Below are 23,464 nucleotides of genomic sequence, written 5' to 3'. Positions count from 1 at the left end.
CAAAGCAAGAACAAATCTTGAGCACTCAGTTTCCCTCTAATGTTCATCCTCTCCATTCTATTAACCATGCAACCTCTTGAAGGCTCTTGAAAGAATCTTGATCACTCAACAAAGCCGTATGGTCCACTTTATCTTGCTGATATTGTGGGCATCTATAAAGAATATGAAAGACTTGTCCAAGATTTATGAATCACTCAGCAAAGCCGGATGATCTCTTTATCTTGCTGATATTGTGGGCATCTATAAAGAATATGGAAAACATCTTTTACTTGTCCAAGGTCACACAAGTATAAAGTTTGATGAAAGTTGAACTGTCCCATTACATAAGCACCTTTGGGATGTAACAGTTGAGAGATAGAAGATGTTCTAGCTGAAAGATTATCCAAAGTTTGATTTGCCTTTGTATCATTCCCTTTGAATGCCATCCTGATTTTACTAGGATATCCAAAGTTACTGATGCATGGGCTATTAAAAGGTTAAGTATCAGTACAGCCCAATGAGAAGGGAGCAATAACAGCCTTTTCCCCTCTTGCTCGCTGACCAGTCTCAGAAATTTCATCTAGAACAAAAAGACTCCATTTACGCTTTGATGTAAACTCCACAAAGGCTGCTTATATTCTGCTTGAAATTGTTGAGGGAAGCTATGTCTTGAGTGAAAAAGAGAAGCAAAAGAATCCTAGATATGCCATGTTTGAGGACGTGATGTTGAGCATTCAAAGTCTCATGGATCCCCCACTGTTTGCTCGCTACATGATTTGCTTGAGAAACTATCTGGATGCTTTGGTGGAGGACTCCTCTTTGCGATTTGCCAAATCCATTCCAAGCCTCACTAAACACCAGCTGCTCCGGAAGCAGTTGGAGGCATTATATGTGAGTTTTGCCTGGATCTCAAGAGTGTGGTTGAATCCCCAGACTTTGTAGCCTTTGTCAAAGCAGTGATTGATCACACCGTCCTTGTCAATGATCTCCTTTCCTTCCTAAATAAACGACCAGAGAGACAAGCACTACAGCTATCTCTGTGTCATCTTTTGTCACGATAATGCAAGCTTTCAGGGGACCGTGGACAAAGCATGTGAAATGATCCAGGAGACCGAAGGTGAGATCTTGCAACTCCAAAAGAAGCTGATGAAGCTGGGAGAGGAAACTGGGAACAAAGATCTGGTGGAGTACGCAAGGTACCCTTGTGTTGCATCTAGAAACCTTCGCTGGTCGTATGTCACACGAACCAGCAGTCGTGAACCATTCCATGCGACCTGGTTTCTACTTCCAGAAGTCACCCTCATCGTGCCATTCGGATCCAAATGCGGTGATCATCCATTTGCCATCACAGAAAATCATTTGGTTTGATCTAAGTATAATAAACCGTCCATGTGGTAGGAAGTCCGTTTAATGTGTGCTGAATTGCGAATCTTATATTACTAAGGCTGGAAATATTATATACTAGCAGCATATCAGCACGAGAAAAGTATGCAACAAGATTCTCACTTGCAAGGATCCAAAAGATCCTGACAAGACTCAACCAAGTGGAGAGGAACTTTGGCACAGAGCTGTGGTGTCATCGTGATCCGGATCTCGAAGGGCATGGAGCACTACTACCTGATTAGGGTAAGGGTTTACAATTAAAGGTAATGGCCATGTTTGCAAAGCGTAGTTTTCATGATCTTGAGCCTCAGACGGGTCTCAAATTCTTAATTCCCTCACTCGGAGAGGACAATACGCTGAAAGATCGATTGAGAGAGGAGATTCAAATATGCAATATCGAGATTGAGAGGCTGGAGATAGAGGAGAAGATTCTGAGGATTAACGAAAGGATTCAACAGTTGGAGAATCCCCGGGAGGAGGATTTGGAGGGAACAATGAGCTTGATGGAGCATGTTTGGTGGATTGGTCTCATAATCTTAGTAGTTCTATAGTTTAGAAATTACAAAATCAATCCAATTGTCAGACCAAAGCTCGTTTTCGATACAGTGGACTCCTGTCCAGCAGTCAAAGGTAAATCATACTAAAATTTAGTAGAGAAACCTATAAATCGAGTAAAGGGCGAATATCCTCAGCATTGTGAGTTTAGGGTTTTGGAAAAATGGAGGGAGGAGGAGAGGACGATGACTACATGGCAGATCTGGGCTGCTTCTTGGATCCAAAGCACCTCCAGGATGGGAAGAAGAAGGCGCCAATCCCAGCGGTGAGTAGATATTTGCCTGTGCTAGCGATTTTCTTGAGTTGTTCTGTGCGTTCTTCCTTAGCCTAATGCATTCTCCTTTTGTGAAAGCATGCTAGCAAACTGTGAGAGATTTTGTTCGTTTTTCTTTGGTTGTTTATGCTGGCTTCGATGTTTTGTTTGTTCATTTGGGCTACGGTCTCCTTTCGATCCTGGTTTTGTTGTTTCTCCACTTTGTAATTCCTCGCTTGTTTTCTGGTGGCTGCAACGCAGCTTTTTTAAAAAATTCTTCTTGCTTGTGGTTGGATTTTGCTACCTTGTCGATGTTCCTCGTTGCGTGGCGTGCCAACCATGACACTAAACTTTAGAGTTTTGTTTTACTTCTCAGGCAAGCAGCCAGACGAAGGAAAGCAAGGGAAAGCTGCACTGGAAAGACAAACGTAAAGAGTCCCGCGAGCGAGCGAAAAAGTCCGAGCAAGCCCAGCTCACGGAGGGATTAAACACGGCGATACCATCCTCCAACATCGGTTTTAAGCTCCTCCAGCAGATGGGATACAAGCCCGGTGGAGCTCTCGGCAAGCACGGACAAGGAGCTCTGGAGCCACTCAAGGTTGATGTCAAACACTCCCGGACGGGACTCGGGGTTGACGAGAGGGAGCGACGATTCAAAGCGAGAGCAGCGAAGCAACAAGAGATCCAGCGGGACTTGAAAAGGAAGATCGATGACGTGAGTCGCAGAGATTTCCAGGATCGCCAAAGGAGTTCTTGGCAGGCTGGAAAGATAAGTCGTGACTACAAAAAGGCGGCCTCGGCACTGGCTCAACTCGAGGAGCTTGCTGGAATTTCGCGAGGAGAAGTCAAGAGAGAAGATGACAATGGAGACGACGACAAAGAGGAGGAGGAAGACGAGGTTGTGGTGACAGAAGAGGTACTTAGTGCTCGCTTTCTTTTCGTTTTCTTGGCTTGGTTTCTTTTTTGTGGAGATCGTGCTTAACTTGTTTGTGTGCTCGGCAGGACTTGATGAGAATTGTAGAGGACTTGCGGAGGCGATTTTTCTATTGCGTCTACTGTGGATGCAAGGTAATGCTTAGACGTGGATCAGTCAGGAATTGTTTTAGAATTAATTTTCTTAAAGGACAGAAACGAAAGATTATGTCGGATGCTAACATCACAAGTTGCACGTTATTGCAGTATGATTCCGCAGAGGAAATGGAGGGCTCGTGTCCGGGGCTTGACGAAGATGCTCACTAGCGACATGGTCGCAGCCACTTTTAGTTTTTGCTCTCTGGCAGCACACTTGGTACGGTAAACATGGCAGCACTGAAACATGCCACTTCTCGTTTTTTTTTCTTTGTTTTTCTTTTTTGATTGCGTGGGCTTCTTAAGTTGGTAGTCTTTCTTAATTCGAAGAACACTCACTAGAGGCTTGCTTTTTTTTTTTTGTGGTACAGATTGTCAAAAGGCGAGAGACATGCCATCGACCGATGCCCCCACCAGGCCGACGCTGATGCAAACAACAGTAAAGCTAGCATTACGCCAAAGCAAAATAGAAGAAGAAGAAGGATTGAGAATCTTCGCAGAGACTCCAAATTTTGCTGATGGAGAGTTCCATCGATCAATCACAAACAGAGAAAAGAATGCAAGCCTTTTTGGTGGGTCTTCTTCTTTCCTTCGTGAAGCTCTTACTGGGTATGCGTTTTGTGTGTGATGTTTCACCCACCAGGAAGGAGGAGCTCGCCAAAGGAACAGAAAAGATTCGTTGGATCTACGCCAAGTGTCGGTGCTTGCTATCCTTGAGTCACACGTCGGCCATGGCAGCAAAGCTTTGTTTTTTTCTTCGTGATAGGAGATTTTACGATCCCGGGACGCGACTGTAGTGTACGTGGAGTTTTTACTTCCTCGACTTCCAAGGTAGAGCCTTTGCATATTATTTCTTTGTTCGTGGACGTCACTTCTCTACAGTTTTTTACAGTTCCCAGGTTTATGATTCTTGGTAAAGGCTGCAGTGGCTCTGTACGCTGTGTTCGTAGACGAGTCAGAGTCGGGAGACAAAGATCGGTGATGCTTTGATCGATCGATCGCTCGCGCTGGCCTGGTGACTTTTACCACGTAAGAGATTTCCAGCATTCATTCACTTGTCTTGCTTTGGGCTTGTAGCCACCAATCGCGAGTTCTTTTTGCTTTTTTTTTTGGCTCTCTAGAGCCCAGGCTTTCGGGTCACGAGACGCTTAAAAAAATGGTGGAAAGAGAAAGAGACTCGTGGAAGAAAGAAGTGATGTCTTGCGAGAAATTAGAAACCCAGAACCTTGAGAATGTCTAAAAACACGCATGGAAAATTTTTTCGTGGAGGTTTGATTGAACGATTGGTCATATGATTTGGTTTGTATAGAACGGACAATGGAAATATTTCGTGGCGATCTCGACCGTCGAATAATTGCTCGCCTGGACGGTTGAGATGTATCCCACGCACCGACATTTACGGTGCACGTGGAGAATTACCCCGCCCTGTCGGATTGCTGCAGTTGGATCTTCGTCCAGGTGGCACTCATGTGAGCCGTTGGATTTTCAAACGGACGGCTGCGATGTGGCTCCCTGTCCCGGCTATGGCAGGGAGTGGAGTAATTAGGGATATAGAGAGAAATGGCGGGCAGCTGTGGCGGCTATGGCGCTAGGGTTCTTGGCGAGCTCGGCTATGGCGGAGTGAGAGAGAGTCGCAGTGGCGATCGCGGCGATGTCCGCGAGCAGTCGCCGTTGCTGGTGAGCTTTATTGCGAGTGAAAGCGACGGATCTCCCACTGGGCCCCGTTTGCCCGCTAGGGTTTGGTCGCGAGCGACGAGTGTAAAGCAGGGGGAGCGACGGATTCCATCGCGGAGCTCCGAAATGTGGCTCCAATTCCGGGCTGGATGAGAGCGTCACTGGGGCGCTGGAGCCAGCAGCAGATTTCTTGGCGCCAGATCTAGGAGAGCAGCATACAGCGTAGATGAGGGAATCCAAGAAGAAAGGGTATGCTGAAATGCGGGCGATGGCGCGGCCGGGAGCTCCAGCCGAGAAGATCGATTGGGAGATGCGGCCGGGTGGAATGCTGGTCCAGAAGAGGGACGAGACCGCCGAGCAGAGCATGTCCGGGGCGACGATTCGTGTCAAGGTTTCTCATGGGGCAGTGTATCACGAGGTCACGATCTCTCCATACGCGACTTTTGGTAAGTTCTTGTTCTTGGTTTGGTTTTTTCTTTCTTTGCTTTGTGGGTGTTCTTAGATCTGTGTGGTGTCGCCCAGCTCAATTGCTGATAGATTCGTGGTGGTGTTTCAGGTGATTTGAAGAAATTGCTCGTCCAGCCGACTGGGTTGCAAGCCCGGGAGCAAAGGATCCTTTACAGAGGGAAGGAGAAGGACAGTGGCGATTACTTGCATCTAGTTGGAGTGAAGGACAAGGCGAAAGTAGTGCTCATCGAGGATCCCGAGAGTCGCGAGAGGAAGCAAGAGGAGTCCCGACACAACGAACGAATCTTGAGGACCTCCAAAGCTGTGTCGGCCATTAAGTCTGAGGTCGATAAGCTTGCTGAAAGGGTACTACTCCTCTCTTTTCTTGTTTTCTTTGCTTAGCGTTTCTCTCCGGCTTATGTGTTTCTTCTCTCTCGGATTTGCAGGTTTTGACGGTAGAGAACGATGTTCACAGACGAGTCGAGGTCCCCGAGTCGGAATTCGACTCGCTAACCGAGGCCCTGATGATGCTGCTGCTGAAGCTGGATGGGATCGAAGCTTTTGGTGACGCTAAAGCCCAAAGAAGGATTCAGGTAAAACCTTGGATCTGGATTCCTGATGCGAGTGCTTGACTTCTCTGCTTGTTTCTTTGTCTCGAAGGTCAGGAGAGTCCAAAAATTTGTGGAAGCCCTCGACGCGTTGAAAATGAAGAACTCGTCTCCTCCAAGTGTTGCAGCCAAGGAGCAAAGCCCCGCGAAAAACTCGTCCAGTAGCAGCAACGCGGCCGCCATTGTTGTCACGACCCAGTGGGAAACCTTTGAAACATCGGCAGGGAATTTCATCTCCACACCTCCAAAACCGGCTACCACAGCAATTGAGACCGATTGGGAGAGGTTTGTACGAGTTTTCGAGATTTCTTTGCCATAGTTCTAACGATTCTTCTGGGTTTTTTCTCGTTCCAGAGCGCTCTTCACATAGAAGGTAGTGAAGTTTTATTGGTGGCGTGGTCATTCAAGGCTCGATCATATATAGAGATCAATCTTTTCGTGATTGTCGAATTGGTGCAAGCAAGGAGAGGAAGAAGGAAGAAGAAAGAAGAAGAAAAAATTGGAGCTTGTAGAAAGAATGGAAAAGCTATGGTAAGGAGGAGGCGCAATTCTTTGTATAGTATCATAAAACATTTGTTTTTGCGGAATGGGGTTGTGTGTGGTAATAAAAAAGAAGCGCGAATGTTTTGGATTTGAAAAGATTCTTTAAGCTTTTGAGAATCTTCCTCTGGCTATGGCGGATTAGGGCTTAGGGTTTTAGGTAGGTGTTGGAGAAGAAATGGTGCCCGCGTGACAGCGCGGTCGAGATCATGGCGAATGCCGGGATCAGGAATACACTGCTGCTAGCGTCGGCGATTCTGTTCTTGTTCTTGGGATTGCTGCCCGCGCGTGGAGGAAGGCCTCACATCAGCAATCTCAATGTTCTTCTTCCGCCGAGGACGACGACTCCAGTGCGCTATCGGCTCCAGGGAACCGATGGCTGCTTCGTTTGGTGAGCTGAGCGGCATTCTTGTGGAACAGTAGAGATATTTGGATTGATCGATCGTGTTCTTCGGACAGGACTTGGGATCATCACGACATTATCTCGCTTGTTCCAGAGTACAACGGCACGTCCAGCGATTGCTCGACCAGCGCTTTGATCACGCCGCTTTCTCCATTCGAGGAGAGGCAAGCGACGGCGGTCCATGCCACCGACACTGTCACGGGGGAAATTCTGCGCTGCGAGGTCTTCATCGATAAGATCTCTCGGATACAAATATTTCATCACTCCGTGAAACTCGATCTCGATGGATGGGCGACGCTGCGCATTCGTGCTTTCGATGCCGAAGGTAAACGATTGGTGTTTTAGTTTGTGATCGATTGAGCGGTTCCTGTCTTCTTTCCAGAGAATGTGTTTTCATCGCTGGTGGGATTGAAATTCGCGTGGCAGCTATCTTCGTTTGATCCTGCTGGTGAAACGCTTCCTCAAAAATTACTACACGTTCCTCTCAAAGACAGTCCTTTGAGCGACTGCGGCTGTATGTGCGGAGACCTTGGTACTCAAATAGAGTTGGAGGACCAGGTAGACATCCATTCGATTCGCTGAAAAGAATTCATCTTTCTGTGTGTGCCTGTGCTTCAGGGGTTTGGATCTGATTTATACGTTGTCCGAGGAGTGAGTACTGGACAGGAGAGAGTAAAAGCCAGGCTAGTGGAACCGAGAATGGAAGAGCTGGATGATACATTGGTCTTGACTGTTGCCGAGGCGATCTCTCTGGAGCCGCACTCTCCTCTGTATATTATTCCGGGAACGAGCTTTCGGTTCAAGTTGAAGGCTATGCGTAAAAACGTCTTATCAGGTATACATGTTTCTCTGTTTTCACGGACTTCTGTTTGAACTCACGTGTTTGTGCGACCATGCAGAGATTCCATTGCCTTCTGTATATCACAAGTGGTCTGTTACAAACGAGGCTGTCGCTTCGGTTGACCAACACAGCGCTCTTATTGCTGCAAAAGTTGTGGGCGTAACGAATGTTATCGTGGAAGACGTCAGAGTGAAAGGGCATCAACAAATGGCTACTGTGCATGTTGTCATTCCCACAAGACTAGAACTTCACCTCCTACCCCTTTACAAAAAGGAAGCGCATTCTCGCAAGCTGGATGTAGAAGGCAGGGTATCAGGGGAAACTTGGTACATCGTGTCTGGCAGGGAGTACGTGGTTAATGTTCGGGCGTTTGCTCTCGACTCCGCTCGCGCTCTTTACCTGACGCAGGTCTTTTCCTTCTTCGTTATTGTTTATTTGCTAACTTTTGTATGCGACAGAGTAACGATTTGAGACTTCTTTTCACGTACCTGCCGTACTGGGAAGCTGTTGAAGTTCCCGAAGATGTTTCATCCGAACATGGATGGCAAAATGCGACGTTGCTGAAAGCTAATACTGAGGGCGCTGGAACTATAGTGGCTAAACTTGTCTACAACGTTGATTCTGATGTGAAGGTGCTTTGTATTGTTGTATTACTTTTCTTGGCTCAATCGTGCAATTTGATGCAGTTGCTAAAGCTTGAGCAAGCAGTTGTTGTGTGCCCCCCTGTTTTAATAGCTCTGGAGCGTGCAACAAGTGTCCGCGCTGTATTTCTTCCTTGGAGCCCAGGATCTTCGCAGGAGTACCAGTTAAAAGCTGAAGGAGGTTCAGTTTTAGAAAAATTTGGTAACTTATATCTGCTAACTGATTGCTTTTGGCTTTATTTTTCTCCTCTTCTAGGCTGCGGAGATATATCTAGCGATTACGTATGGTCCTCAACGAATCCAAGCGTCGCAACTGTGAATGCACTTGGAAAAATTTTGAGCAAAGGACCCGGGAAAACAGTAATTCGCGCGTCGTCGGCAAAAGACTTGCTAAACGTTGATGAGGTAATAGTGGTCCTGGTTACTGATAAGAACCTACAACTGCTCTTATCTTTTTCAGATCCACGTGGAGGTGTCTGTTCCATCATCCATCACTGTTGTTCATGGTCTTCCTGTTGAAGTCGAGATAAACACCATTCTTCCAGTCGCCGTGAGCTTGACAACGCCGGCTGGTAAGCTTCTCCTTTTTCTTTGTCATTAAACATTAACCTCGCCAAACAGGTCACGCTTACTCCAGATGTGACGTCTATAATAGTTTTGTGCAATGGGACCTTTTCGGTGTGGACGGCAACTTCAAGTTTGTGGATTCATCGGGTCCATTTACATTATCGGACATCTCATCTTATTTAAGGCCGGAAGAAAGCTCCTCTCAAGTTGTATGTGCATGGAACGCAATCTTGCCATTGCGACCAGGCAGGGCAACCGTCACGGGATCCTTGAAAGTTTCAACTGTCGAGGCAGCAGCCGCTTTGGAAACGTCTTGGGCGATAGCTTCGTACGCTCCTCTAGCTCTACAACAGGTCTCGGATGGAAATTCTTGCGGTGGATACAGCTGTAGCGACACTTCCGGTCAAAGTACATGTCACAATTTGAAGGAGCTGCTACTTGTTGTGGGGAGTGGCATCAAGGTCATGCTAGTAGGTGGCCCCGAACGCTGGAGGCAGGAATCACAATTTTTAGAGTTCCACGAAATCGTTTCTTCCGAAGCCGGAGGGAAAGCGTCAGAGGAAGTTCTCGTCACTCGCTCAACGGATGGTGGCGGACGAGTCTTCTTCGTTGGCTGTTCCGACTTCGGCAATTACGTAAGAACCTTTTTTTGTTATTACGATGCTTGCAAACTAATTTGTTTTTCTGCATTTAGACGCTCATATTTCGTCGTGGCTACCAAGATCTTGAAGGACCAGTGAACGTTGTGGCCAGTTCTAGTTTACTGGTTGTTTGTGACGTTCCTAGCTCAATCGTTCTCATTATTGACGAGTCAGGTATGCCAACTGTTGTAGATCACTTTAGCTGACTTTCATGCGTTGACACAGATAATAGTCAGCATATTATCAAGTCAGTAGTTCAGTTGGAGCGTGATCAGGAAAGAAAGCGTTTGCTGCCAGTTACGGTATTAAACAGTCGCTCTATTCGAGTTGCCGCACTGGGTCTTCACAGTTCTGGAAGGCCATTTGCGAACACATCGTCAATGGCTCTTTCCTGGCATTTGGACGAGTGCGATGCTCTCGCATACTGGGATGATCTCGACATGCCTCCGGACAGATGGGAGAGGACCCTTGGCCTCCAAAATACCGTGGGACTGGTAAGATACAAGTTTAAGAAATCATATTCACGTATTCACTATTCCGTTTGTAGTGTGCAGTAAGAGCGACTTTGACACATCTGAAACAGTCAAAACTACCAGTGTTAACAGTTGTTGCGGCAGCTAGTTTGCTAAAGCAAGCCAAGCCGTTCTTGCATGACGCTGCTCAATTACAACTCGTTGCAGCACTAAGGCTGGAGCCAAAGGAGACTTTACTTTTTGGCCACCCAGACGCCAAGGTGAGTTTTCGTGGTATGGTTTTTAAACGGCTAATTGGTCTGATAGGCGACCTTGCAAGTTCTCGGAGGCACGAACGATATTGAGTCACACGTTAATGACTCTAGAATAGCCGTCGTTATTCATCCACCGACTGGACCTCGTGTATCACACCTCGTAGTTGCTGCAAGAGCCATGGGAATTGCAGTTGTTTCTATACTTGACGTTGGTTTGGCTAGTCCTGCTTCAGCAAATGCTTTGGTATGTTTTCAGCTTTTACAGCATCCGCTTCAAACTTATTAACCCTTTCCAGGTGCACGTAGTTGACATATCGTGGATCAAAGTTGTACCCGACGTTGTAACCATGGAGGTGAAAGGCGTTACTTTTGTTTACTTTTTACTGAAGGAGTTTGTTGCAGTTGGGAACAATGTTGGAGGTTCACCTGCAAGTAGGGGATAGTACTGGGCGTACCTTTGATCCATCACAGGTATTTTACTGTGAAGTTTTCCTCATTTGTAACGTAATTTATTTCATTTGCAGTTTGTGCTTTTTAACATCCATGTCCACCTTCAAGACGAAATTATTAGCCTTGTAAACCAGACGTCAACTCGAGTACCGGGAAATTCCTTTTACATTCAGGGTGCCGACATTGGTTTCAGCAGTTTCCACGTATGTTGTCGCCATTGCAAACCGTTTGACTGACAAGATTCTAATACAGGTTACTGCTCAAAAAGCTACCGGTCGTGAAATACATAGTACCGTTGTTAAGGCTGAGGTGTATGCTCCACTGAAAGTTATTCCATCGCCATTACTAATGGCACCTGGGGCACAGTTCATGGTAAGTGATTATTAAAATGTAGAAAAATGTTGATTTTTGTACTGTTTCAGCTTGTTGTTCATGGAGGCCCAAGGACTGGAAAAGTTGTTGAGTTTTCCAGCTCGGAGTCTTTAATTGCTGTTGTGGATCGCAATTCAGGACTGGTCACGGCAAAATCGGCTGGGAATGAGGTTTGTCAGTAGTCACGGAATTTCTCATGAAACCTTATCATTTTGCAGGTTATTTTAGCAAGAGCATTTGATAACGACGGGAATTTGCTTGGTGAAGCCTTTACTGAGATAACAGTGGCTATACCTGTTTCAATGTATTTGGAGGTTAGAGGAGGGCAGCTTGGAACGGGAAGGGAAATGTCGATTTATCCTTTCTCTAACGAGGTAATACGCTGTTTTCGTTTTGTTTCTTTTTTCTTTTTTCTTTTTTCTTTTCTTTTTTATTTTGTAAAACATGTCTGATAAGTTCCGCAGGGAAATCTTTTCTCTTTCTTTGAGATGTGTACAAACTATGAATGGCTCGTTGCGGACGAGGAGGTAAACACTTTCACAATTTATTTGCGTTTACTGGTTAAGCGTTTTAGGTTCTGCAACTGGAAAGCGTAAAGCCGGCTAGTTCAGGTCATACTCAGAAGCTTCCTGATGGAGGTAGCGAATCCACCTGCCTAGTTGATGCAGGTTTCTCTGCAAGAGTTTTTGGAAAGTCAGTTCATTTTTATGCTGTTTGAAAAATACTGACAACTTTATGTGTTTCAGATCTGCTGGTATGACCACTGTTTCTGTGAGCTTTATTTGTCAATTCCATACCCTGGGCGGGCATTCGGTTCCCAAAAATTATTCAGCATCAGGATCGATCTCTGTGATCCCCGATCCTCCATTGGCACTTGGAATGCTGGCGACCTGGGTACTTCCCCCAGGCCACAGATCTTCAAAATTACTGCCTCAGCGGGTGGTAGATGGATTGACAACTCGAGCGATTACATATACTCTGATGCATGTACGTCTCTATTTCGACTTCTTTTCAAGCCTCAGCGTTGTTGATATCTTTCTCAGGACGGAGTTGCCGGCAGCGAAATATTCACTATTGACGATGGACGTATCAACACAGCTGACAGGATGGATGTTGCCTGTATACATGCGAAAGACAGAGATGCTGGCCGATCCGAGATTGCTGTGTGTGTCAGAGTTGCAGAGGTACATTATCAGATCCTTTCTTTCTTGCACGTAATGAACGCTTTGTTTAAACAGGTGGCACAAATGACTGTTGGGGACAGAGTTCATGTTTCCGAACTTTCTGTCGGAACACAACATACTTTTATTGTTAATTTGCGCGACAATATAGGTGCTGAAATTTCGATCATCGAAAGGCGACACTAAAAAAATTGTGCCTCCAGGAACACCGTTTTTCGAAGTAGATTTGGAGTCTTTGCCGCTGTCCCTAGAGACGAACCGTGCTGATGTGGTTTCTTTGAAGGCCACAAAGCTTGAAGCTTCTGGTGGTTCGACGACTGTAGCGATTGTTGTGCAGGTATTGCTTCTCTTGAGTTTCTATCATTATTATATTTCTTTCTCATAGGCCTTGCGGCAAGGTAAAGCATTAATCCGTATATCTCAAAAGCAGAAAGTCGACATTGCCGATTACATCCTGGTACAGTAGCATGTGATAGTATTTTTCAGTTTTAACAAAGTTTCTCCAGGTTTTTGTGGGTGCATATGTCTATCCACGTAATCCAGTTATGCGTATTGGAGATCGTGTAAACTTTTCCATTGCTGGGAAAGGTAACGCGTGTATTTGCCCATAATGTTCTTACTTTCGTCTACACAGGCTTTCTATCATCTGGTGTTTCTTCACTGGACCGCGGCCAATGGTCTAGTGGAAACGAGCATATTGTTCTTGTGAACAGTCGCACAGGGGAAGCCGAGGCTCTCTCGGAAGGCTCTACTGTTGGTAAGGATGTTTTGGTCTTAACTCGCTGGGAGTAATCTTTATTTCCTTTTTTTTCTGCAGTAAGCTTCAACGGCTCACGTTTGACAGCATACACATCTCTAAGTGTGGTGGGCATATCCACTGTCACTGTTGAAGCTCCATCATTTCCATTCGTCACCAATGCTCCTTTCCCTGACCAAGGCTACAAATTTACTGTCAAATTCAAGTACGTTGGCTTCTTACAGTTGATCTATTAACGTTTTGTGCTGTTACTCAGAGATACGCATGGAGACGATGTCGGTGTGATCGGCGAAAGTAGACCTATTTCTTATGATTGCAAAGTCGATCCATCGTTCATTGGGTAAGAATTACCTTGGCGTTACCTGTTGTAAACACTGTTTTTTTACAGGCGTGCAGCTCCGTGGCATGATCCAGATTCAGGCACGTTCTACTGTTTGTTTTTCCCCTACGCGCCAGAGAAACTTTCATATAACTTGCACCAAGAACTGAAATCAAAGAGAGCTACTAGAGACCGGGGTGATGCAAAAGGACGGATAGGCATGTCAGTAACAGCAGTGCTTTCTCGAACGCCAAGCGTTGCTGGGTCTGCTGATTGTACCTTCGCTGGAGGATTTTCTATAATCGACACACCTTCACAGGTATGCAGTTGCTCCATTCGGCACTCGATGTGATGCGTTCTTTTCTTCTTCTTAGCTTCAATTGTCCGTCACGTCGAACAAGAGCAGGATAGCCGTGGTGGGAACCGTAGGTACGTATCCTTGTGGTAGTACCGGCTTGGTTTGATCGCTTTGATTCTCAGGAGCGATTGCCGTTTCATGGCAACGTAAGGATGCAGTTGAGGTGAAAAGGCTCACCAGGACAGAAGAGCCGGGTGTTTGCGGCCATGCGGTTTACGAGGTATGTGCAGGATATTTGGCATTTGGACACGGGAACGTACAACGCTGTTGCTTATTCAGGTGCTGCTGCTCGAGGAAGACAAGAGTTTCACAGACAAGTTGGTCTTTTTGCTGACTACTACGGGTAAGCATTTACATCGTGGTGAACTTGTGTGAGATCTTACAAAGTCCGTTGTCTATCATACAGGCCAGCGCGAAGAGATTTCGATGGCTTACGATGCCGGGCAATTTAACGTGGCAGCGCTGTCCCAGCAGATCTTCACGGTGGCGGTCATAACTCTGGTGGCGATCGTCCTCCCCGTGTTCCTGTGCACCAAACTCCTGGACCTCCCGCGATCTCTCCGAAGCTCGCCGGCGACGCCATCGCCAACGCGAAGGCGGCCGCTGGTCGCGCAAGTCGTCCAGGACGACGGTGCCTCGGGAGTACTGGTGAATGGAGCCGTGGACGACACCATCCAAACTCCCGTCCAATACAGAACGTATAGCAGGACTCCGCCGCAGCCTTACACGGAGTACGTGAGTAGAACGATCGAGCAGACGCCGTATTACAGCAGGCAAGGCATGAGACGAACCGATCCTTCCAAGACTTACTGAAAGATCTCTCGAGGTATAGAGGTATGCCATGCTAGCTCGAGATAAACTTTCTACTTCTCTTTCCAGGCTCGTCCAGGTTGAGTTTCATCGTGAGAAAGGATCGCAAAGATTGGTGTGAGAATGGATCGCAAAGATGAGCTTTGAGCTTTTTTTTTATTCTCAAAGTTTTGTAGTGTTTTGCTAGCACAGGACAGGAGAGATTCACTTCGATGGTTTTTTTTTTCTTGTATGCATCTTTGTACGCCAGAGAGGCTGTGGAGAGCCACAATCTGGTTGAAACGAATGCAAGGTTTTGTTTCATCTTGTTCCACCAGCATTAAAAACACAGAAAGGAGAGATTCTGTGCCTTTTGCCAAATGATGGAACGAAACACTCACTCAGCAAAGGAAAAGAAGATTGTAAGCACCCAAGTGAACCCGTGGGAACGAATCCCCTCACGGGCTTTCTGTTAGTGCTCGTGCTCGGTATTCGAGCTCGCCCAAACTCCTCCCCATAGCGCCGCCATCGCTATGGAAGAAACGAATCTAATCAGCGAGCCCTAGATTCCCGAAAGAGGAATTCTCGCGTGCCTTATATCCTCGCCGTTGGTGAGGGCTAACGGCTGAGATTTTAGATGCCGCGGATATCCTCGGTGTTCTAGTTTTTTCATACCTTTTGCAAGGGAGAAGGAGAAGATGTATGCGCCAGAGGCCCAGCAAATGAGCTCTGGCGACCGCATACAAACGAGGAGCGAGGACAGGGGCTGCTTGTACGCATGGTAAATTCCACTTTTGCTTTGCTAGATCTTTGCTCGGATTTTCGAGTGAGCGTTTTGGTTGGTCTTTTGTAGCCTCTTTACGGGCTGCTGCTGCTTTATGTGCTATGAGGCTTGTGAGTGCTGCCTCATGCTCTGCTGCTGCTGCTGAGAACTATTCGAAGAGTTTCTCTATCTATAAAGTAAAAAAGTTAGATTCTAAACGTGTTTTTACAGTTTTGGTTTAAGCAAAATAGATTTTGTAAGCTTTTGCACGCGCGTTAAATCCACACCGTTGGTGAGAACTAACGGTTGAGATTTTAGATGCTGCGGATATGCGCATCTAGACGTACTTTATTAGACCTTTTCTATTTTCCTCCAATTCATACCTTTTGCGAGAGAGAAGAGGATGTATGCGCCAGAGGCCCAGCAGATGAGCGCCAGCGACCACATACAAAAGAGGAGCGAGGACAGGGGCTGCTTGTACGCATGGTAAATTCTACTTCTTCCCCTCCAATCTTTTGTTGCCAATTTTCGAGTGGAGATCTGTAAGCTTTTCGGTTGGAGTTTTGTAGCCTCTTCGCGGCGTGCTGCTGTTTCATGTGTTATGAGACTTGCGAGTGCTGCCTCGACATCCTCTGCTGCTGCTGCTGAGAGGATTTGCAATGGATTCAAGGAGACCAAAATAAATAAATAAAATGTGATGTGCCCTGCATAAGAAAAACCGGGTGTTTCTTCGTCAAAGCCGCGTCTTTTATTATCTTCTATTAATAGAATAAAGTAAATCGTGTATGACTTAAAAATACATTTTATACTTGGGTGAAGTACTACGTGGACGATGTCACTGGCCTTAATAATATTATTTAAACAAACACTTCTAAAATCATTTCTTCGTAGAAGCAGCATACAAATTCGAAAGAAGAACATAGCCAGCTTCCGAGCTCGAATCCTTGGCAGCAAACACATCCCCCACAACCCTCCTCCCTCTCTCCACATCACCCTGATTCCTACAAGCCCCCAGCAAAACCATCCTCAAGTTCCTGTCAAGAGCCACCCTGCTCAAGCACCCCTCGGCCAAATCCAGTCTCCCAGCACGTCCCAGCAGATCAACCAAGCACCCGAAGTTGAGCTCCGAGGGAACCAAACCATGGTCTCTCACCAGCGACTCAAACAACTGGCAGCCTTCGCGAACGAGCCCGGCGTGGCTGCAAGCCGAGAGGATGCACGTAAAGCTGATGTTGTTTGGCCGGCTTCCATCCTGCTGCATCTTGTAGAAGAGGAGCAAAGCCTCGCCACCCCGGCCATACCTCGCGTGTGTCTCGACAATCCCCGTCCAGGACACCACGTCGTGGCTCCACACCCGGTGGAACACCTCGCAAGCCTCCTCCAGCCTCCCACACTTTCCATACATCTGCGCCAGAGCGTTCCCGAGCACCACGTTGGTCTCCAGCTGCTTTGCCTGATCGATGAGCGAGTGGACGTGCCGGCCATGGGCGGCGGAGCTGGCGGCGGCGCAGGCGTCGAGAGCTGCCACTAGCGTCGACTCCGTCGGCTTCACTCCTGCTAGTAGCATCCTCCGGAGGAGCTCCATCGCTCGGCCGCACTGCCCCCGCTGAGAAAACGCTGCCATCATCGCGTTGCACGACGCCTGGTTCCACTCCTCCATGCCGTCGAAGATTTTTTTTGCGTCGTCCAGCCCCCCGCACTTGCCATAGCAGCTGATGAGAGCCGTCTGGATGGTGAACTCGTGCTCTAGTCCACTCTCCACGATGTTCTCGTGGAGAGTCCTGGCAGTGTGTAGACGCTCGCAGAGGCCGAGGATGGTGAGGAAGCTGGGCCTGCTGGGCTTGAGTCCCAAGAGCATGAACTTGCGGAAGAGAGCAAATGCCTCGTCCGGGTGTCCGTTCTGGCCATACGCTCCAAGCATGGCGTTCCAGGAGATCTCGTCGTCACAGCTTCTTTCGATCGTCGAGAACACCGAAGCTGACGCCTCTAAATCCCCGCACCGACCATACATAGTCACCAGAGCGATTTGCACGGCGGTATCCCTCTGAAAACCTCCTGCTGCTAGCTCAGAGTGGATCCTCTTTCCAACTTCCAGCTTCTCTGGACGGTCGCAAGTGCCTAGCATGAGAAGATAGCTTACTCGATCCGGTTGTAGACCTTCCTGTCTCATTCCACGGTACAAATAGAATGCTTCCTTGTCTAGTCCCTTCTCAGCATACGCCTGGATCATTGCCGTCCACGAGACCAAACTCTTGAGCTTCAAGCCATCGAAAGTTCTTCGAGCGTCGTCCAAGCTTTTGCACAGGACGTAAGTACGAACGAGAATGGTGCCGACGACCGAGTCCCCGTCAAAGCCATTCTCCATAGCCAACCTGTGTAGTAGCCTGGCATCGTCCAAGAACCTGGAAGAGTCGCAAGCCTCTAGAACCACTGCAAAGGTGATGAGGTTGGGCCTCACTCCTTCGAGCTGCATGCGGTGGAACAAGTGTAGTGCCTGCCCACCGCAGAAGTTTTGTGACTGTGCCTCGATTGCCGACGTCCAGGAGATGATATTGGGGGCCTCGATCGACTGAAAAGTCTGAAGAGCAAGCACCGGGCTCCCACACTTGCGGTACATGTTGATGAGAGCGTTGGCGACCATAACTTGTGAGACAAGCCCGCACTCGACGGCCAAACGGTGGATCATCCGACCCTCTGGAAGATCTTCAGTACCGGAGCAACTTTCGAGCATTATGATGAAGACCACCCTGTCCGGCCTCACGGCAGCCTCGAGCAGCATCAAACCCAGCAGCTTCACAGTCTCCTTGCAGTGTCCCGTTTGGGCATATGCTGACATAACCGCCGTCCAAGTGAAAACGTTCCGTCTCTCGGGACTTAGCTTGTCAAAGAAAGCCCGAGCTTCTGCCAGGCTTCCACACTTGGCATACATGTTGATGACGTGATTCCCCAGCTGCAAATTCTCTTCGAGTCCACTTCTCTGTATCTCGAGATGCACTTGCCGGCCCAAGTCTAGAGCTTTGAGCTTGGTACACGCGTGTAGAGCCTGTGCGTAGTTTGCTTCGTTCCGCGAGAGCTTCCCCTTGTGTAAGCTATCGAGAAACTCCAACACGTCCGATTCTTTGGCAAGTTCTTCTTTGCTCAGCGTAATTATGCTTCTCCTCCTCACAGCCACAGCCTACAAACAAAGCCATTAAAAGCTTACGAAAGAAAAAGAAGAAGAGAACTTACCACCAACGTGGTTGCTCGCTTGATCCTCAGGTACATCACAACATTTTTAGGTCTGTTGCGTCGCTATGGCTTCGCATGTCCCAGATTTCTTCTACAAGGAGGCGCTCCGGCTTCGATATGTTGCTCGATCGGCCTTCAAGGTAAGACCCACTACATAGTAACTCCTTGATCTTTGTTGGATCAATCAGCTGGTGGAGATCCAAGAGAAGCACCGGATACTCAAGCCCGGAGCGGCCATTCTGGACCTTGGGTGTGCTCCTGGTGCGTGGCTACAGGTTAGTGTGACAGAAATAAGATTGAAAAACACAAACTTGGCTTACACTGGTTCTTTCAGGTGGCTTGCCAGAACTTGGGAACACGCGACCAAGGTGGAGTCGTTGTTGGTGTCGACACCAAAGTAAGCTCTTTCCGTCTTCTACTTTGAAATTTGCGTTTACCTTTGCTTTAGAAAATCAATGTTCCAGGAGACCACACCGATCACCGGGTGAAAGCCATTGCCGCAGACGTGATGAAGATCAAACCCGAGACACTGGCTGCCATGACACCAGAGGTAAAAATCAGTTCTTTTATTTCTTCTTTTTGAAGAAGAGTACGTACTTGTGTTCGCAGAAAGCATATAATGTCATTCTCTCCGACATGTGTCCCAGTGTCTCAGGCATTGGCTTCAAAGACGCGACGCTTTCCGCCGAGCTTGGCTCTCGAGCTCTAGAACTGGCGCTTGGCTTTCACCCTGATGACGAGAGAGATAGCACCAAGAAAGTAAATGGCTTGCTTGTACCGTCTGGAAGCCTCGTAATCAAGCTGCTCGAAGGTGAAGAGAGCCAAGGTAAGAGGATCTGCTGCTCGATTTTCCGTCCTCTATCTCATGTTGTACTTGTTCATGTAGGCTTTCCGGACTACTGTAACAAATACTTCAGATCAGTGTCGTGGTTAAGACCGAAAGCATCGAGATCTACGTCGCGAGAAATATACTTAATTGCAAAAGGCAGGAACCGATGCCAAACGTAAAATAAGAAAGCACGAATTACCTGAAGCTGGAGAACGTATATTTACACCAAAGGTTCCGTGAGCTCTTCCATCTCAGCCGAAGGAACAGTCGCCTGCCTGAGATTGGCCCTGTAACTACTGATTCTTCCCTGCAGCCATGGAAACACCTCCAGAAGCTTTCCCCCGCAGATTCTACTCCTCTCCACTTGAGCTTCTACGTCCTCCAGCTGCCGTGACATCTCTTCGAGGCGCTCCCTAAGCTCCGCTGCTCTTTCGTCGGCAATCTTTAGTGACCTGTCAGCCGCGTTACGGGCAGCTATTGCGGCTGCTGCCATCTCTTCTTTCGATTGAAGCTTGCTATTCGCCTCTTCTAGCGACTGTCTGAGATGAACCACCAGCTGGTTCAGCGTTGTAATCTGGCATGACATGCGAGTTGATTAGCCTTACAAGGAAAAGAGAAATGAGAATTATGATAACCTCTTGATTGCACTTTTCGACTTCCTCCAGGATTGCTACGCCAGCAGCTGCCTCCTCTGTAGCCGCTTTCTTCCATCGCAATAACTCTTCTTCTGCGGCAGCAATCTCCGCGGTAAGCCCCTCGACCTGATACATGAGAAGTCAGAAAAGAACTCGAGGCAAAAACAAGCGATATACATTTTCCGAAACAATTCCATATCTCAGTTCAAGTTCTTGAACGCGTGCCGTCTTTGCTGCCAAATCTTTTCCTTGCAACGATGAAAGTTTCTTCATCTTCTCAATCTCCATGCTGGGAAAAGAAAAAACTTTAGTCGGTCAAGAGATAAGAAAAGCACCAACCTCGCGTCGGCTAGTTGTCTTTCTGAATCCAAAACCTTCAACCTCGTGCTCCTCAGCTCACTGTCCATGACATTGGCCTGTAAAAACAATCTAAGAAAAAGCTTCCGCAAATATATACGTACTAGAGTTGGCATGTCTACTTCCTCGCCCGTGTCTTTCCTCTCAAACAACGAGTTTTTCAAGAAAGAAACCATGTCCTTCTCCCGCTGCGACAAACGCTGTAGTTCATTCTCAACGTCAGCTTTCTCTTTCAGTCTTAGCTCTTCCTTCTCCTCCCAGCTGTTCTTCATGTGAGCCAACGTATCAGAAATAGACTGGACTCGTCTCAAATATTCTTTGTGAACTCTTTCCGCGTCGCTGAAGTTCGAAAATGGTAGCTCGGGAACAGCCTTCACAGCCTTTCCCTCGATCTTCTGCAGAAAATTCACGACGGATTCCTCGGTTGCAAGGTAGCCTTTCATCTGCTCCACGAGCTTCTTCCTCAAGTCATCCAAGTCGCTCTCCAAAGATCTAGCTCCAGCCTCCGTGCTCTCACATTTCTTTTTCAAGTTCTCCACCTCCCTGGACGTCGCCGCAAGCTTTTCTTCCAGCTCGCGTTGCACGCCCAGCTTCTCCGTCGATAGCTTCTCCCACTCCGAACTTCTCCTCTCCAGCTCCTCCTTTGATCGAACCACCGAAGCCTCAAGCTGGGAAACCTCGATAGCAATCTGGTAGTTCCTCTGCTCCATCTGGCTCCGAGCTTCGTTCCTGCTCTTGATGGCAGCGTCACGCTGCTTCAAAACCTCCTCCATGAGCTCCTCGGTCCTCTTGCAAAACCCATGGCAGATCGCTGCGAGGCCGGTGTACTTGGACGATCTTGGAAATCCTCCCGTAAATCCCTTGTTGTCTCCGACCAGACCCGTGAGCTTCTCCGCCCCAGCGATCAACAGCTTAGCCGACGTCTCGATCTCCGTCCTGGCCTTGCTCGCATCCTCCCTCTGCCTCGAAATATTTTCCAACTGCCTCTGTGCATCGTCCCGCTGCTTCACTACCTGTTCCAGCCTCTCGGAGGAATCCGCCAGGGCTTTCCTCAGCTCATTCTCGCCCTCCAGATGCCGATCCAGCTCCTTCTTGAGGAGCACATACCTCGCATCGCTATCCTCCACCGGATCGGCCGCCTGAGATCTCGACGGCACCACTACCGGCGCGGCCTCCAGATCGTCGTCCTCGAAATCGCTCAGCGCAGCTCCGTCATCGTCCATTTGGGACATTTTCGCTCAAACCCTAGAGCTCTACAGAAACATGCTTCTTAAGTAGAAGCATATTCTAGAAATAGCATATTCGCTTTTTTAAAGTTTAGGGCTAGAGCTCCTAGAATGTGGGATAGTAGTTTTCCAGGCAAATCCCTTCGCTTCTCGTGACGTCCTCTTGCTTGCGAGGGTAGTACTCGTCTTTGGGCTTTGTTCTCGCCTCGATATCCCATCCAATTTCCTGGCTCTCGGTGAGAGGGTATTGGAGCACGTCCACTGGAGCGAAATTGTTGCGAATGTGTTTCACTTTGAGCCCTGCGATCTGCGAACCAAGAGAACTTCCATCAAGATCCAGAGAGGAAACGATAGTTTTCGCACCGCAGCACTGGACTTTCTCTTTGGAATCTCATAATCACCACCTGTTTGGGACATTCCATTCCATTCATACGAGAAAGAGAAAATGGTGATCTCTGTTCTTACCGCAGGCTCTTCCTTTGCATTTGTCTTGGGCTGCAGCGTCAGCCTCACCTTGAATCCCAAAAACGTTTCACGATGGATTCTTTCGTCTCATGGATTCATACCTTGAGCATGGTGGAATCTCTTCATACAAAACTCAAACTCTCCCAAGCTTATGTTCCCAATATTGAGTCGAAAGTGTCTACACTAGAAACAAGCATGCTTTTACACGAGCAAACCACATTTCGAGGAAAAGACCTTACTCTACCATAGACTGCGCCTCTTGATCATCCAGTTTTCTACCCAGAGCTTTCTCAATCACCTGTGGAACGTTAACTCGTCTCACTTGCTGCGACAGATTCTCGGTCTCTTGGCGCTCCTGGAACGCCTCAATGAAGCGATACAGTGGCGTCTCGGCAATGCCCTTTCGGGGCTTTTGGTCACATCGAGAGCAATGCTCCTTGGAACTACAAGCAAACAGGTCTGGAGGTCCAAGTCGAGTGACACCAAAGAAGTTCGGCATTTTCTTGCTTTAGAAACGTGAGCAAGACTGTGATACCACAAGTCACACTGCTATGACATGTTATAACCCGGTTGATGTGGCAATATTGTAATATGAAGATTTGGCTATCCATATTCATAAACCAGTTTTGTTTGAGTGTAAATTCTGAAAGTGTAACACAATCTGGTTGGGGCTTGCAATAACTTTCTGACCATAACGATTTAATATGAAATGCTCCATAAAGCCCTAATCAACACTTATCCTATATGTTCTTGAGCTCCAAATTGATATCTTACCATAGTAGAAAACGGCAGTCATCTTACATTAAGAGTATTTGATTTGAAGTACCAAAGACTCCAACTTCTGGGTCTGTGATAAATATAAAATGATAAGATGTCCCGTGTAGATTCAGCTTGGGGCAAAACAAGATTGGCAAGTATTTGTATGTATTAATCTAGATTTAAACTGAACATAGCTAATTTTCAGAGTGAATAAATGTGTAGTGTGTATTTTGAGCCTTCTGTTTTTTAACTGTTTCGTTTCTCTGTATGAAGAATGAATTTGATTCCATCATATTTGTCGCAACTAGCCATGTTTCCTTTTGTTTGTTCTGTGTGTTTGAGTTTGTGCTACTAATTACGTTGAAGGTGGTGTGGACCTTTGACAATGATGTTTTAATTCACGGTCCCATTCTCACCGTTTGCAGTGCAACGAAAGGATCAAAATGGCCACTATAACAATAGAACTTTTGGGAAGCCGGTCGTTGTTTTTGTCTGGAACTATATAATATTATAATTCACAACCACCGTTAGAATGATGCAGTGTTCCTGGCTTTATAAAAATATACAAAAAAAAAAAAGGGTAATGGAATTAAAAAGAAAAGACTGTAGAACGACAAAGCGGCTGCCTTCCTGACATGCGTACATACGT

At 47.3% G+C, this 23,464-nt stretch overlaps 6 protein-coding genes, 1 long non-coding RNA gene and 1 pseudogene across 12 annotated transcripts; 6 read left to right on the top strand and 2 right to left on the bottom strand.

The window, feature by feature from the left end:
• Positions 1–66: 66 nt before the first annotated feature.
• LOC112347492 lies at positions 67–1,913 on the top strand (annotated as a pseudogene).
• Positions 1,914–2,071: 158 nt separating this feature from the next.
• On the top strand, positions 2,072–4,340 carry LOC9642599 (G patch domain-containing protein 11). Of its 3 annotated transcripts, none has more exons than XR_002992778.1 (7): positions 2,072–2,182; positions 2,547–3,086; positions 3,173–3,238; positions 3,350–3,458; positions 3,610–3,810; positions 3,882–4,069; positions 4,121–4,340. XR_002992778.1 is itself a non-coding variant. In XM_024678413.1 (5 exons), the coding sequence occupies exons 1-4, from the start codon at positions 2,081–2,083 to the stop codon at positions 3,407–3,409; spliced, it is 768 nt and encodes a 255-aa protein (XP_024534181.1). In that variant the 5' UTR covers positions 2,072–2,080; the 3' UTR covers positions 3,410–3,458; positions 3,610–3,823. The 3 variants fall into 3 exon arrangements, 1 of the variants encoding a protein (XP_024534181.1); XR_002992779.1 differs by having other exon boundaries at positions 3,350–3,463; XM_024678413.1 differs by lacking the exons at positions 3,882–4,069; positions 4,121–4,340 and having other exon boundaries at positions 3,610–3,823.
• Positions 4,341–4,842: 502 nt separating this feature from the next.
• LOC9642598 (BAG family molecular chaperone regulator 4) lies at positions 4,843–6,598 on the top strand. Its single transcript, XM_002973641.2, has 5 exons — positions 4,843–5,358; positions 5,469–5,725; positions 5,806–5,952; positions 6,020–6,252; positions 6,322–6,598. Exons 1-5 carry the CDS (start codon positions 5,139–5,141, stop codon positions 6,335–6,337), a joined length of 873 nt encoding a protein of 290 aa, XP_002973687.2. The 5' UTR covers positions 4,843–5,138; the 3' UTR covers positions 6,338–6,598.
• A 62-nt stretch (positions 6,599–6,660) lies between these two features.
• Positions 6,661–14,885, top strand: LOC9642161 (nuclear pore complex protein GP210). 3 transcript variants are annotated; one of them, XM_024678411.1, is made up of 37 exons: positions 6,661–6,898; positions 6,967–7,235; positions 7,293–7,468; positions 7,529–7,745; positions 7,810–8,159; positions 8,210–8,383; positions 8,438–8,573; positions 8,649–8,797; positions 8,853–8,964; positions 9,014–9,594; positions 9,654–9,774; positions 9,826–10,094; positions 10,148–10,333; positions 10,380–10,571; positions 10,624–10,680; positions 10,730–10,798; positions 10,852–10,980; positions 11,030–11,149; positions 11,200–11,319; positions 11,368–11,523; positions 11,614–11,676; positions 11,724–11,842; positions 11,896–12,136; positions 12,193–12,333; positions 12,388–12,481; positions 12,534–12,667; positions 12,716–12,787; positions 12,837–12,918; positions 12,965–13,087; positions 13,148–13,292; positions 13,344–13,427; positions 13,476–13,725; positions 13,781–13,835; positions 13,887–13,984; positions 14,044–14,107; positions 14,171–14,590; positions 14,644–14,885. In XM_024678411.1, exons 1-36 carry the CDS (start codon positions 6,717–6,719, stop codon positions 14,575–14,577), a joined length of 5,937 nt encoding a protein of 1,978 aa, XP_024534179.1. In that variant the 5' UTR covers positions 6,661–6,716; the 3' UTR covers positions 14,578–14,590; positions 14,644–14,885. The 3 variants fall into 3 exon arrangements, with proteins under 3 accessions (XP_024534179.1, XP_024534180.1, XP_024534178.1); XM_024678412.1 differs by having other exon boundaries at positions 14,171–14,598; XM_024678410.1 differs by having other exon boundaries at positions 14,171–14,885.
• A 728-nt stretch (positions 14,886–15,613) lies between these two features.
• On the top strand, positions 15,614–16,054 carry LOC112347509. The gene is made up of 2 exons (XR_002992781.1): positions 15,614–15,802; positions 15,886–16,054. It is a non-coding gene; the product is annotated as an uncharacterized LOC112347509 (long non-coding RNA).
• A 48-nt stretch (positions 16,055–16,102) lies between these two features.
• LOC9642597 (pentatricopeptide repeat-containing protein At2g33680) lies at positions 16,103–18,631 on the bottom strand. Its single transcript, XM_024678476.1, has 2 exons — positions 18,545–18,631; positions 16,103–18,491 (listed from the first exon to the last, which is right to left on the bottom strand). Exons 1-2 carry the CDS (start codon positions 18,578–18,580, stop codon positions 16,194–16,196), a joined length of 2,334 nt encoding a protein of 777 aa, XP_024534244.1. The 5' UTR covers positions 18,581–18,631; the 3' UTR covers positions 16,103–16,193.
• Positions 18,596–19,577, top strand: LOC9642160 (ribosomal RNA large subunit methyltransferase E). 2 transcript variants are annotated; one of them, XM_024678479.1, is made up of 6 exons: positions 18,596–18,684; positions 18,733–18,819; positions 18,879–18,941; positions 18,993–19,094; positions 19,154–19,370; positions 19,431–19,577. In XM_024678479.1, the coding sequence occupies exons 1-6, from the start codon at positions 18,610–18,612 to the stop codon at positions 19,550–19,552; spliced, it is 666 nt and encodes a 221-aa protein (XP_024534247.1). In that variant the 5' UTR covers positions 18,596–18,609; the 3' UTR covers positions 19,553–19,577. The 2 variants fall into 2 exon arrangements, with proteins under 2 accessions (XP_024534247.1, XP_024534246.1); XM_024678478.1 differs by having other exon boundaries at positions 19,154–19,577.
• Positions 19,502–21,596, bottom strand: LOC9642159 (uncharacterized protein C713.09). The gene is made up of 5 exons (XM_024678477.1): positions 20,470–21,596; positions 20,348–20,424; positions 20,186–20,297; positions 20,009–20,134; positions 19,502–19,947 (listed from the first exon to the last, which is right to left on the bottom strand). Exons 1-5 carry the CDS (start codon positions 21,586–21,588, stop codon positions 19,594–19,596), a joined length of 1,788 nt encoding a protein of 595 aa, XP_024534245.1. The 5' UTR covers positions 21,589–21,596; the 3' UTR covers positions 19,502–19,593.
• Positions 21,597–23,464: the final 1,868 nt, after the last annotated feature.

Source organism: Selaginella moellendorffii, unplaced genomic scaffold (genome assembly GCF_000143415.4).
Source record: "Selaginella moellendorffii unplaced genomic scaffold, v1.0 SELMOscaffold_22, whole genome shotgun sequence".
NCBI lineage: Eukaryota > Viridiplantae > Streptophyta > Lycopodiopsida > Selaginellales > Selaginellaceae > Selaginella > Selaginella moellendorffii.
The sequence above is the reverse complement of the archived record's forward strand: the minus strand, read 5'-3'. Positions and strand labels throughout refer to the sequence as shown.